Source organism: Triturus cristatus, chromosome 12 (assembly GCF_964204655.1).
Source record: "Triturus cristatus chromosome 12, aTriCri1.1, whole genome shotgun sequence".
Taxonomy (NCBI): Eukaryota; Metazoa; Chordata; class Amphibia; order Caudata; family Salamandridae; genus Triturus; species Triturus cristatus.
Window position 1 is genome coordinate 745950688 of NC_140595.1, and position 10347 is coordinate 745961034.

Genomic DNA, 10347 nt, shown 5'->3' on the forward strand with positions numbered 1-10347 from the left:
TAGCACATATTAAATGTAATATGGTAACCCAATATGATCCTATGGGAGAGGCAGGCCTTGCAGAAGTGAAAAACGAAATTAGGAGTTTTTTACTACCAGGACATGTAAAGCTTAAAGGTACATGTCAACTTTTAATGCACTGCACCCTACCCATGGGATGTTTAGGGCCTGCCCTAGGGGTGACTCACATGTATTAAAAAGGAAGGTTTAGGCCTGGCAAAATGTTAATTTAGATAGATCGAAATGGCAATTTAAACTGCTCACACAGGCTGCAATGGCAGGCCTGAGACAGGTTTAAAAATGCTACTAAAGTACATGGCACAATAGATGCTGAAAGCCTACTAGTAACATTTAATTTACAGGCTCTGGGTACAGGTAGTACCAATTTACAAGGGACTCACAAGGATATTACATATGCCAATTGGGTATAAGCCAATTTTACAATGTTTAAAGGAGAGAGCATCAGCACTTTAGTACTGTTTAGCAGTGAAAAAGTGCACAGACTCCTAAAAGGCAACAGAAATGGGTTCAGAAATACGGAGTGAAGGCAAAAAGATTGGAGAAGACCACCATAAGGCTGGCAGGTCTAACAACAATGCAAAAGTTATAATGTATTATCATGTAGAATATGGCAACACCAATTCCCAGATCTCTTGACTGGGGGGGAATGTTTTGATTTGTTCTGCATTCCGTCCATCAATTGTGTCTTTTGCTTTCTCGCCCTAAGTGTGCCAGATCTGCCCAGACATGGGTCCTGGGCTCACTGTGCCACTGGACTCAAGCTATCCTGGCTGAAGAGGGGTGAAACCCCGAAACCGGTCCTAGGATGCTTGTTTCCGGTCCAGGGAGGACCTGGATTGGCAGTTCGGGCTGGACTGTTCTCATGAGCCACAGGGTCAAGACTGATTTGCATAATGCCAGGTCTAAACTGGGGTGGCATGGTGAGCAAAAGAATGATGGATTTAACCCAGATCTCTTGACTGGGGTGAATTTTTGATTTGTTCTGCATTCCGTCCATCAATTGTGTCTTTAACACCAATGTAGACAACATAAATCGCTATGACATTTAAGCTATTAGGAAACAAAGAAAACACCTGCATTGTCATAGTCTGTTATCTTTAGAGATTGTGGTGGCAAAATGAGTCTGAGTTCCAATGCAATGAGTTAAAAAGTGAATTATTTTCTTTTAAAACTATACTGCAGGTTCCGCTTTCTGTCTGCAGCAAGAGCTGCTCAGCTGGCTACAGGAAGGCTCTGCAGAAAGGGCGCCCAGTCTGCTGCTATGACTGTGTCCCCTGTGCTGAAGGAGAAGTTTCTAATGATACAGGTAAATAGAAGAAACCAGAAGGCCTCTGTTTTCTAAGTGGTGCTGACACCACTGGTCGTCTTACCATGCTGATTAGAAAGTATTGGTGTGGATTGTCTCTGTCTACTACAGGCTCTCCATATCAGTGCTTAATTTGTAAAAACTTAGTGCCAGGGCTCTCGACAGGAGGACACCAGAGCTTGCACCATCCGTTGCCCCTGGCAGCACTGACAATGACAGCACCAACACACTACTAATCATCATACTCTTAAAGGTGTGACCATTCATACTATTACAGCCCCCCCCAAAGCTATAACAATGGCTTTGGAGGCAAATACTAATAATTGGAAATGTAAATTTAAATAATAAACAGAAGTTTTTGTGCTTGTACCAAAATTGGCAGACACTTCTACCAAGTGGCAGACAGTCAGACGCCCTGGTGCTGGCAATTAAGTGCCAGTGCTGAGCACCAGAAAGCACCGGCACAAATTAAGCACTGCTCCATATAAACAAAGGCAATTGACCTGTCTCTGCGTTTAATATTTTAGCACTGCACTTTGTCAAAACACTGATAACATGCCCCTTTCCCTCATTATGGTAATACAAGTAATTTGCCAACATGACACAGATGTTTGCCAGCTATCACCAGTCTAGTAAGTCCTCAATACATATTTGATCAGCTGAATTGCCATCTTGTTTCAGTCCTAATTAAAGCCAGTGTATCATTTAGACTGTATAAAATCCATATTTTAGGCACACAACACATGAATGCCATCTAACATTAACATTTCTCATTCTTTATCGAACAGTTGTAATTAATTAATTCAATACACTTGATTCATGTTCTAGATTCTACTACATGTTTTCTGTGTCCAGGTGAACAATGGTCAAACAGCAAGAGAACAGCATGCATCCCAAAGAGGATAGAATTCCTGTCCTATCAGGAGCCCTTGGGCATCACTCTGGTTGTGGTTGTTTCATTGACTGCCTTCTCCACAGGGGCTATTTTATGCATTTTCTTCAAATTCAGAGAAACTCCCATAGTCAAAGCAAATAACCGGGAGCTCACCTACCTTCTCCTGGGTGCACTTGTACTGAGTTTTCTTTTCTCTTTGCTCTTTATTGGGGAGCCTCAGCCAATAGCATGCCTTCTCCGCCAGGCTGCCTTTGGGATCATTTTTGCCATCTGTGTGTCTTGTGTGTTGGCTAAAACTCTTATGGTGGTCATTGCCTTCAATGCTACTAAGCCTGGCAGTAATATGAGAAGATGGTTGGGGCCCCGGGTTCCTGGGATCACCGTCTCGCTTTGTACACTTGGTCAAATCCTCATCTGTGTCATCTGGATTCTGCGCTGCCCTCCGTTTGCAGAAAAGAACATGAAGATTAAGATTGGCACCATTGTCTTTCGCTGCAATGAATGTTCAGAGACTGCCTTATGGTGCATGTTGGGATACATTGGTCTGCTGGCTTGTGCCAGCTTCATAGTAGCCTTCTTAGCACGGAAGTTGCCAGACAGTTTCAACGAGGCCAAGTGGATCACCTTCAGCATGCTAGTCTTCCTCAGTGTCTGGCTGTCATTTGTCCCAGGATACCTGAGTACCCAAGGAAAGTACATGGAAGCAGTGGAGGTCTTTGCCATCACTTCTTCTAGTGCTGGATTGCTCGTTTGTATATTTCTTCCTAAGTGTTACATCATATTGCTCAGACCTGATCTCAACACTAGAGAAAACCTTTTAGGAAAAGGAAAGAACACAACCAACAAAATGAAGACCTTCTGAAGCAAGTTATATCTGGACTAAGTTCTGACCGTGACTTTATGCAAGTCCAACAAGGATCTTGCACTCCCTGAAATATTCTTAATATTTGATACTAATACAAATAACTTTAATTGTAATACTCCTCCCCTTCAGCAATTATATTGTATATAGAAATATCTTATATGGAATAATGTGCTGTTTTGTGATGCATAAGTGCAAAGAGCATCATAATGCTTTGAGCTGTTTGCATCATAGGAAAGGATGTGAAGCAAATTATGCCCACTTCTTTATACACTAACGATCACATACTCCTTGAAACTTTAATTCAACTCATGGTTTGTCAGGGAAGAATGCTTACCTAGATTATGGTCTCCAGTACTTCTGAACATATGTATTAAAACACGTTTACATTTCTGTACCCTCAAACTGCCTTTCAATACATTGTAAAATTGTTACCTTTGTGGTTTCAACTGTTCTAACTGGGCACAATGTTTATATGAAGCTTTTCACAATCAAGGGGCATATGATAAGGCACTTAGAAAGCTGTCATCTGAGACTGAGATTTAGTATACAGAAATCAACCAGGACAGAGTTCTTAATTTGCTGCGGAAAATAATGTAAATGTGACAGATGTAATCTACCACATTCGATTATGCAATGTTGTTGGCTACATGAGTAGGTATGGGTAAATTGTGGACTGTGCACCTTAACCTAATGCAGTTGCAAAACATATGTCACAAAATCCTTATGCCGATTTGTTTGATTCAACCACAGTGATAATGAAATAAACATACAAAGAAATGATCATGAAACTTTTTCCATGTATTTTCAATGCATAGAAGAACATTTTTCTATTCGTATTTCAAACAGAACTTGATAACAGTCCAAATACTGCAAACATATAAAATCAAATTCGCAAAATCATTCATTTTTCTTTGCCCGCCCAATGCATTTCGGGCCCATTTGGCCCTTCTTCAGGGGATGATTTCTGAAAACAATATAAAAAATATTCATGTTTTAATTCACAGGGTAACACATTTCTCAATTACACAAAAATCCTGACGTTCTCGCAATAACAGTAAATTAATTCCAATCATTGTAGAGACAATAATGCTACTGCCAAAGTAATAAAAGAAATTCACAAGTCAAAAGGACAGACTATTAAGGGACCAAATAATGAAAGGTAAGTGCATATAGGAAGGTATAGCTTTATTATTCCCAAATACTAACCTACGTACCTTTAGCTATACAAAATATAGACTTGCTTACCTGTTGGTATTTTATTTTCAATATTTTGTGATCGATATTGTGTCCCATCGATACTGTGTTTCCATATATATTTGGTTCAGAAAGAAGTTGTAGAAAATTGTCAGTCAAGCGCAAAAGTCCGAAGCACATGCCAACAACCTAATTGGTTTGATTATGCATCATCATCTGATTGTTGAACTTGGCTCCCGGATTTTTTTTACTGCGTCCAAGTGCAGGTTGGGCAGTGAAACCTAATCTGCCAGTGAGCATGCAAGTCAAAGCTAAAATTATGGCTAAAGCTAGAAACCTCCATCTTATTGGTATTACATTTGAGCTGGCATAGGTCTCCCTGTCTTCAAGGTCATTTTCAGTACTCTAGGCTTCCTAAGCTTATATTTATGTTCACATGCTGTGGATAGCAAGAGAGTGCCACATATATAAAATTGGTGTGCTCTCTAAATATATATGGAAACACAGTATCGATGGGACACACTATCGATCACAAAATATTGAAAATAAAATACCAACAGGTAAGCGAGTCTATATTTTGTATAGCTAAAGGTACGTAGATTAGTATTTGGGAATAATAAAGCTATACCTTCCTATATGCACTTACCTTTCATTATTTGGTCCCTTAATAGTCTGTCCTCGACATTCTTGTACCACAATATTGTTGGTATCGATATTCTGTAGCCCAATCTGTAAATTGTAACCCCCCACTTTTTGTTGAATTCACTGGCCTTGCGCAGCTGCACTACAACCCCGGGTGGTGCACTGCAAAGTCCTTTTTAGATTGAGCCTGTACAGCGCACGCGCTGCTCTGCGAGGCATGCTGTATTCAAGTTGGGACTTGAAGCTCCTCCGACTCCCCGTCCATATTTTTCATTGGCTTGTGTAACTAATCACTGTAAACCGTGGCTGTTCATTGGTCAATAGGCTTAGTAGTCCCTCCTTAGTACTGCCTTGTCTCATTTGCAATGCAATAGGTCTCAAATTTGCAAGAGTTTAAGCTATTGGCATTGTAAATGACAATGCTTTTACTTTAACTGTTTTAAAAACAACACATAAATAAAAGGCATTTTCATTTACAATTTCAATAGCTCAAACTCTCGTAAATGCGAGACCTATTGCATTGCAAATGCTTGTTTTTATTTTGAGCCCATTATCTGGCCTTGTTTTATCCCCACCACCCAATCATGCAGGGCATCTTTAGAGTCAGGTGTATGTGCTACCAGCCTCCATAGTTTTGTTCGTGAAGCTCCAAATCGTTAATCTTCATGGATCATACTTATCAAAACATAGCAGCTGTGACCATCAGTGGTAATTACATCCAGATCCATAAATCACATGGTGAAATGAAAATTTTACTTTATTTTTAAAGTCAAGATTTGACTTTCTGTCAACCTCGCCAGCCTTCAAGTGGTCAGGGGATGCACATCTTTCCCTCTAAACACGTTCTCCAGTTTGATTGTTATCTAATGCAGCATCTGGTGTCCGCAGCACCAAATGGTCACTGTACGAGCATTTTTCAGCCACAGCCAGTCTATCAGAAAATTTGCGACTAACTGACTAATTACTAAATGTTTACACTTCTGTTTGACAACTTATGGTAATACACATGTCTAAAAATATCTACTAAGTAGATTTTCACCAAATCTGAAGTTATAACTTTAACCTGTGAATTTCATAAACGTTTGCTGGTGAATGTAGCACTTTGATGGGTAAATTTAATAAATGTTTCAGTTTGTGTGGCCAAGCCACTAATAAAATATTAGTCAACCTTAACTCTCTTTCAACTTTGGGTGTTTTATGACATTTTATTACTATTCATTTGTTTGAGTTTGTCATATGAGGTTGATTGTGTGTATGGAAGATATTGGATATGGTGGTGTATGTTGGTGGATGTATTGTGTGTGATTTGATTTGTGTGGACTTATAATGGTGGTTATGTTGGATTATGATAGTGGATGTGTTGGCATGGTTGTTGTGTTGATGTATGATGGTAGGTGTGTTGACATATGTTTTTTTGATGTAACATATGACAATGAGTGTATTGATGTTTGACATTGGTTGCTTGTAAGTTGTTAATTATTTGAATGTTGCTCTTTGAATCTTGTTGTTTGGATGTTTTCTTTTGACCTATGCTGGTATATCATGGTGGGGATGCTTGTATATGATATTGACTGTGTGGGTATGTGATGTGGATGTCTTGGCATATGATGTTGTGTGTTAGTTTGTGAGGGTGCTTGCATTAGCATATACTGTTGGTTGTGTTGATTCAAGATGGTAGGTTTGTTGTCGTATGATGTTGGGTGTGTTGGCTTAAAATGTTGATTGGGCATAAGTTGTGATTGTGTAGTAGTATGGTAGTGGGTGTGTTAGCATATTATGTTGGTTGTCTGGGCATATGTTGATGGGTGTTTTGACATAAAATGTTGGTTGTCTGGACATATAACGGTTAGTGAGTTGTCAAATTTTGTTGGCTGTGTCAACATATGATCGCGGGTGTGTTTGCGGATGATACTGTGTGTTGTGATGGTGTTAATGTTGGTGGTGATAATTAGAGATAATGTTAGTGGTGAAAACTGTGTTAGTTTTGGTAGTAATGGTGATGGTGATAATAGTGGTAACAATGGTGGTAGTTATCCTGGTAGCAGTAATGATAGTGGTGCAATGGTGTTTGTGGTTGTACTGGGGTCATGGTTCTGGTGGTAATGGAGCTAGGGCTGTAAGAATTGAGTGAAGAACCCCACCTCCCACACACACTTGGGCAATGCTTTTCTCACTTATCCATCTACAAGATTAATGGGGGAATTTCCACCCTCATACTTGTGCAAGGTGAAGTGGGTGACTTAACGACCACCCTGCACTCATGCAATGGGTGGCCCTTAAGTCACGCTTCACCTAGGGAGTGGTCCCTTATTCTCTATGCCCTCAAGCAAGAAGAAGGGGCATTGTGTGCTGGGGAAATGTATCCCCCTGGGAAAACGTGCCCTTGTCAACGGTATGGGGGCTGAGTAAGGAATCTCCCTGAACAAAGATGGATGAGTCTTTTTAAAGATTATTTTTAATGTTTTATGTAGCGCAAACTAGACCCGAGACATTGGGTATCAGAGCGCTTTACATGAACACCAGTTTTGCTACAAATGGACACATTCATTAGGTCTCGCTAGCGTTGCAGCGCGAAGCGCTGCCGCCAACAAGACTTATTGTTGCCATGCTTGTTCCCAAGGGAGACAGACCAGGGCACGCGCAGCGATCGGGGTCTGTAGACGCACTTGCGCAGACGCACACGTGCGCGCACACACTCCTCCGCTGCCGACCCCCCTCACCGCATCCCCGGCTGCCTAACGCGCACGTACACACCGTAGCACGTGTCCTTGTTAAGTAAACTCTCTGGAAGAGTCGCAGTTCTCGTCACAGACAAAGCCTTCCTCGGCCACCCCTCTCTGGGGTGAGGAGGAGTGCAAAAGAAGTGCAGAGCCCGTGGGATCGAGGGCAGCCGGGCCTTCCGGGAGCCTGCAACCATCCCTTTTGGTAACAGATAGTAAGCTCTTCAGCTCACGCTGTGTTGTTGCATGTTTTATTCATCGGCCATCATCAGACCCGCCAAACAGATTATCATGTTTACATCAGGCCTCCTCAGAGAGATAAATGCTTTAATAGTTGAGCTGGCAGGGTCAACGGTGCATAGATGACCCAGTATGGCACATTATAGGGGAGACACGAAATCAAACGTCCCCGGATTTAATGGTGTCTTCTGCAGCCACCAATCGATATGTTTCATCTCTGGCTGGAAAAGGTCGTATCATGCTTTAAACATATTAGTGTTGGATTTTTTTTGCACTGAACAGGAGCACAGAGGGAAAGGGAGCTCGTGTGGTGTTTGTGACAAACACTCAACAAAGAGGAGAAGCGCATTTGCATGTGTTTAACTGCAACTCTTTGGTTATTCAGATGTGGCTTTGTGATGCCGGCTGGTCCTGTGGGAGGGCTTGGAATTCAGCTGGAGCTGCAGCATCTGTGTGCTAATGAAATGTCCCTGCATATCACAGGGAAGCCCATCTGGGTGCGGGCACCTCCCATCCACCATTAATTCCCGGTAAGCTATGGAACACTTCAGTCCACATCCTTAGAGATTTGCCACCTGGTGCATCATGACCACTTGAGGTTTTGGTTAAATACCTTTAGTAAAATAAAAACAGATGAAAAATATGGCATGGAATAAACCATATATATGGTATTTATTATAATATCGGAGAGAAGTTACTGGCATTATGACCCACTCAGGGCTTTGCTCCTTGTGAGAAAGTCATGGCGTCTCCACTCAACAATGGTAATTATAGTGTGTATATACATGTATATATATATCCTGCTTCTCTGAAAAATATCATATGAATATTTTAGTTTTTTTTGTTTTTGGGTTAATTACTTTGCTGTCATTTGACAATTCTTCATAAAACTTTACCAAAAAAAGTTCATCCACTTCAGCTCTTGCCTAGAAAGTTTTGGGGTCATCCATCAAGCGGGGGCCTAGAGAAAGGAAGGATTCCAAAATATTGTTTTCCCATGTTAATTTCCATAGGAAAGTTTTGGAAAGCGATAAGAAAAAATTGCTGAACAGAGTTACACCAAATTTTGCTGAATGTTAGGACTTTAATAATAAAGAGCTCTTTTTTTATTATTTGGTGTGAATCTGTTCTGTCGTTTTTGAGAAATTTGCATTTAAAGATTTACATGTGGTGTTCATGAAGAGGTGAAAATAGGTCTATCTGAACGGTTGTACCTGCTGGAGTTCTGCAGGATTGCTGACGTACCATAAATTGTAAAAAGAGACTAATCTGATTGACGGAGATACCTTTTTTCCGTAGGTCCTTTTCATCCGATTGGCTGGCTGTAACCTGAAACAAGCATTTGCAATGCAATAGGTCTCGCATTAGCGAAACTTTCAGCTACTGGCATTGTAAATGACAAAGCATTTATCTATGTGTGGATTTTAAAAATAGATAAATAAAAGGCATTGTCATTTACAATGTCAATAGCTTAAAATTTCACAAATGCGAGACCTATTGCATTGCAAATGCTTGTTTTTGTTAGGCACGGGGAGATGAAGTGATTTGCCCAGAATCACAAGATGTTGAGCGTCGTTGCTGAACCTCGAACCCGGTTCCCCCTGCTTCTAGGCCGCCCGCTCTAGCCGTAAGGATACTTCCTCTCCCCTTGTGAAAGGGAGTGAGAATTGCTTGTAAATCTCCTTCACTTTTGGCAAATATGAAGGGGCCATTTCCCGCTAACCTTTACATTGCTCTTCCACCCTTAAAAAAGACAGGAGGGTATACGTGTAATTAAACATTGTCCTGGACCTTTTACAAAGGTCAGGTGGGGAACTTAACTCTCAGCATCCATTCCGGTAGGTGTATTCTGTTGAAAGTTCCCCAGTTCTGGCCTGGCCAGTGCAGTTGGGGGCTCATGTTCCACTAGTAGTTTTATGAAAGATATCACAACAGGTGAGTTTACCTGCTCACTTATAAATAATGCAGCACTGGCTCTCGCGCCTTGCTGCTTTACTGTTTCTTCTTTTTTCCCCTCAATGTGTGTAAACACTGTCAACAAATGAATGCTGTAGGATAGTCTAGATGAACAAAAACATTGTTCTATTGTAGCTACTTCATCCATTATGAGAGCCTAAACCTACAAAGTGTGATTCCATTTAAAAATGAAAGATAAAGAAAGGTTACATTTGGCCATAGTGTCAATAGTGGCTGCAGCACAAAACCTCAAAAGACATGAAAATCACAAATGATATTAACCCTATCGCCCTCTAAGACTTTTTTAGCTGCAACTTAACCCTAACTCCTTTCAATCTTGCCAATGTGAAATGTGTATTCAGACATGCAATATCACATCACACAACCTGTAATGTATCAAAAAAACTACCTGAACGAGTCAAGTAGACAGGAACCTAACCGGGAGAGACAAAAGGTGTAGGAAACAATTTGATCCTTAAGGACACCGTTTTTATAAAGAAAGGGAAGG

At 40.9% G+C, this 10347-nt stretch overlaps 1 protein-coding gene across 1 annotated transcript in view; it reads left to right on the plus strand.

Moving 5' to 3' along the window:
- Nucleotides 1-3084, plus strand: part of LOC146782662 (extracellular calcium-sensing receptor-like) — a 131494-nt gene extending 128410 nt beyond the window's left edge. The window contains exons 5-6 of the mRNA XM_085637163.1: nucleotides 1204-1327; nucleotides 2156-3084. Coding sequence (XP_085493289.1) covers nucleotides 1204-1327; nucleotides 2156-3084 — 1053 coding nt within the window. The remainder of the gene's footprint in view (nucleotides 1-1203; nucleotides 1328-2155) is intronic.
- Nucleotides 3085-10347: the final 7263 nt, after the last annotated feature.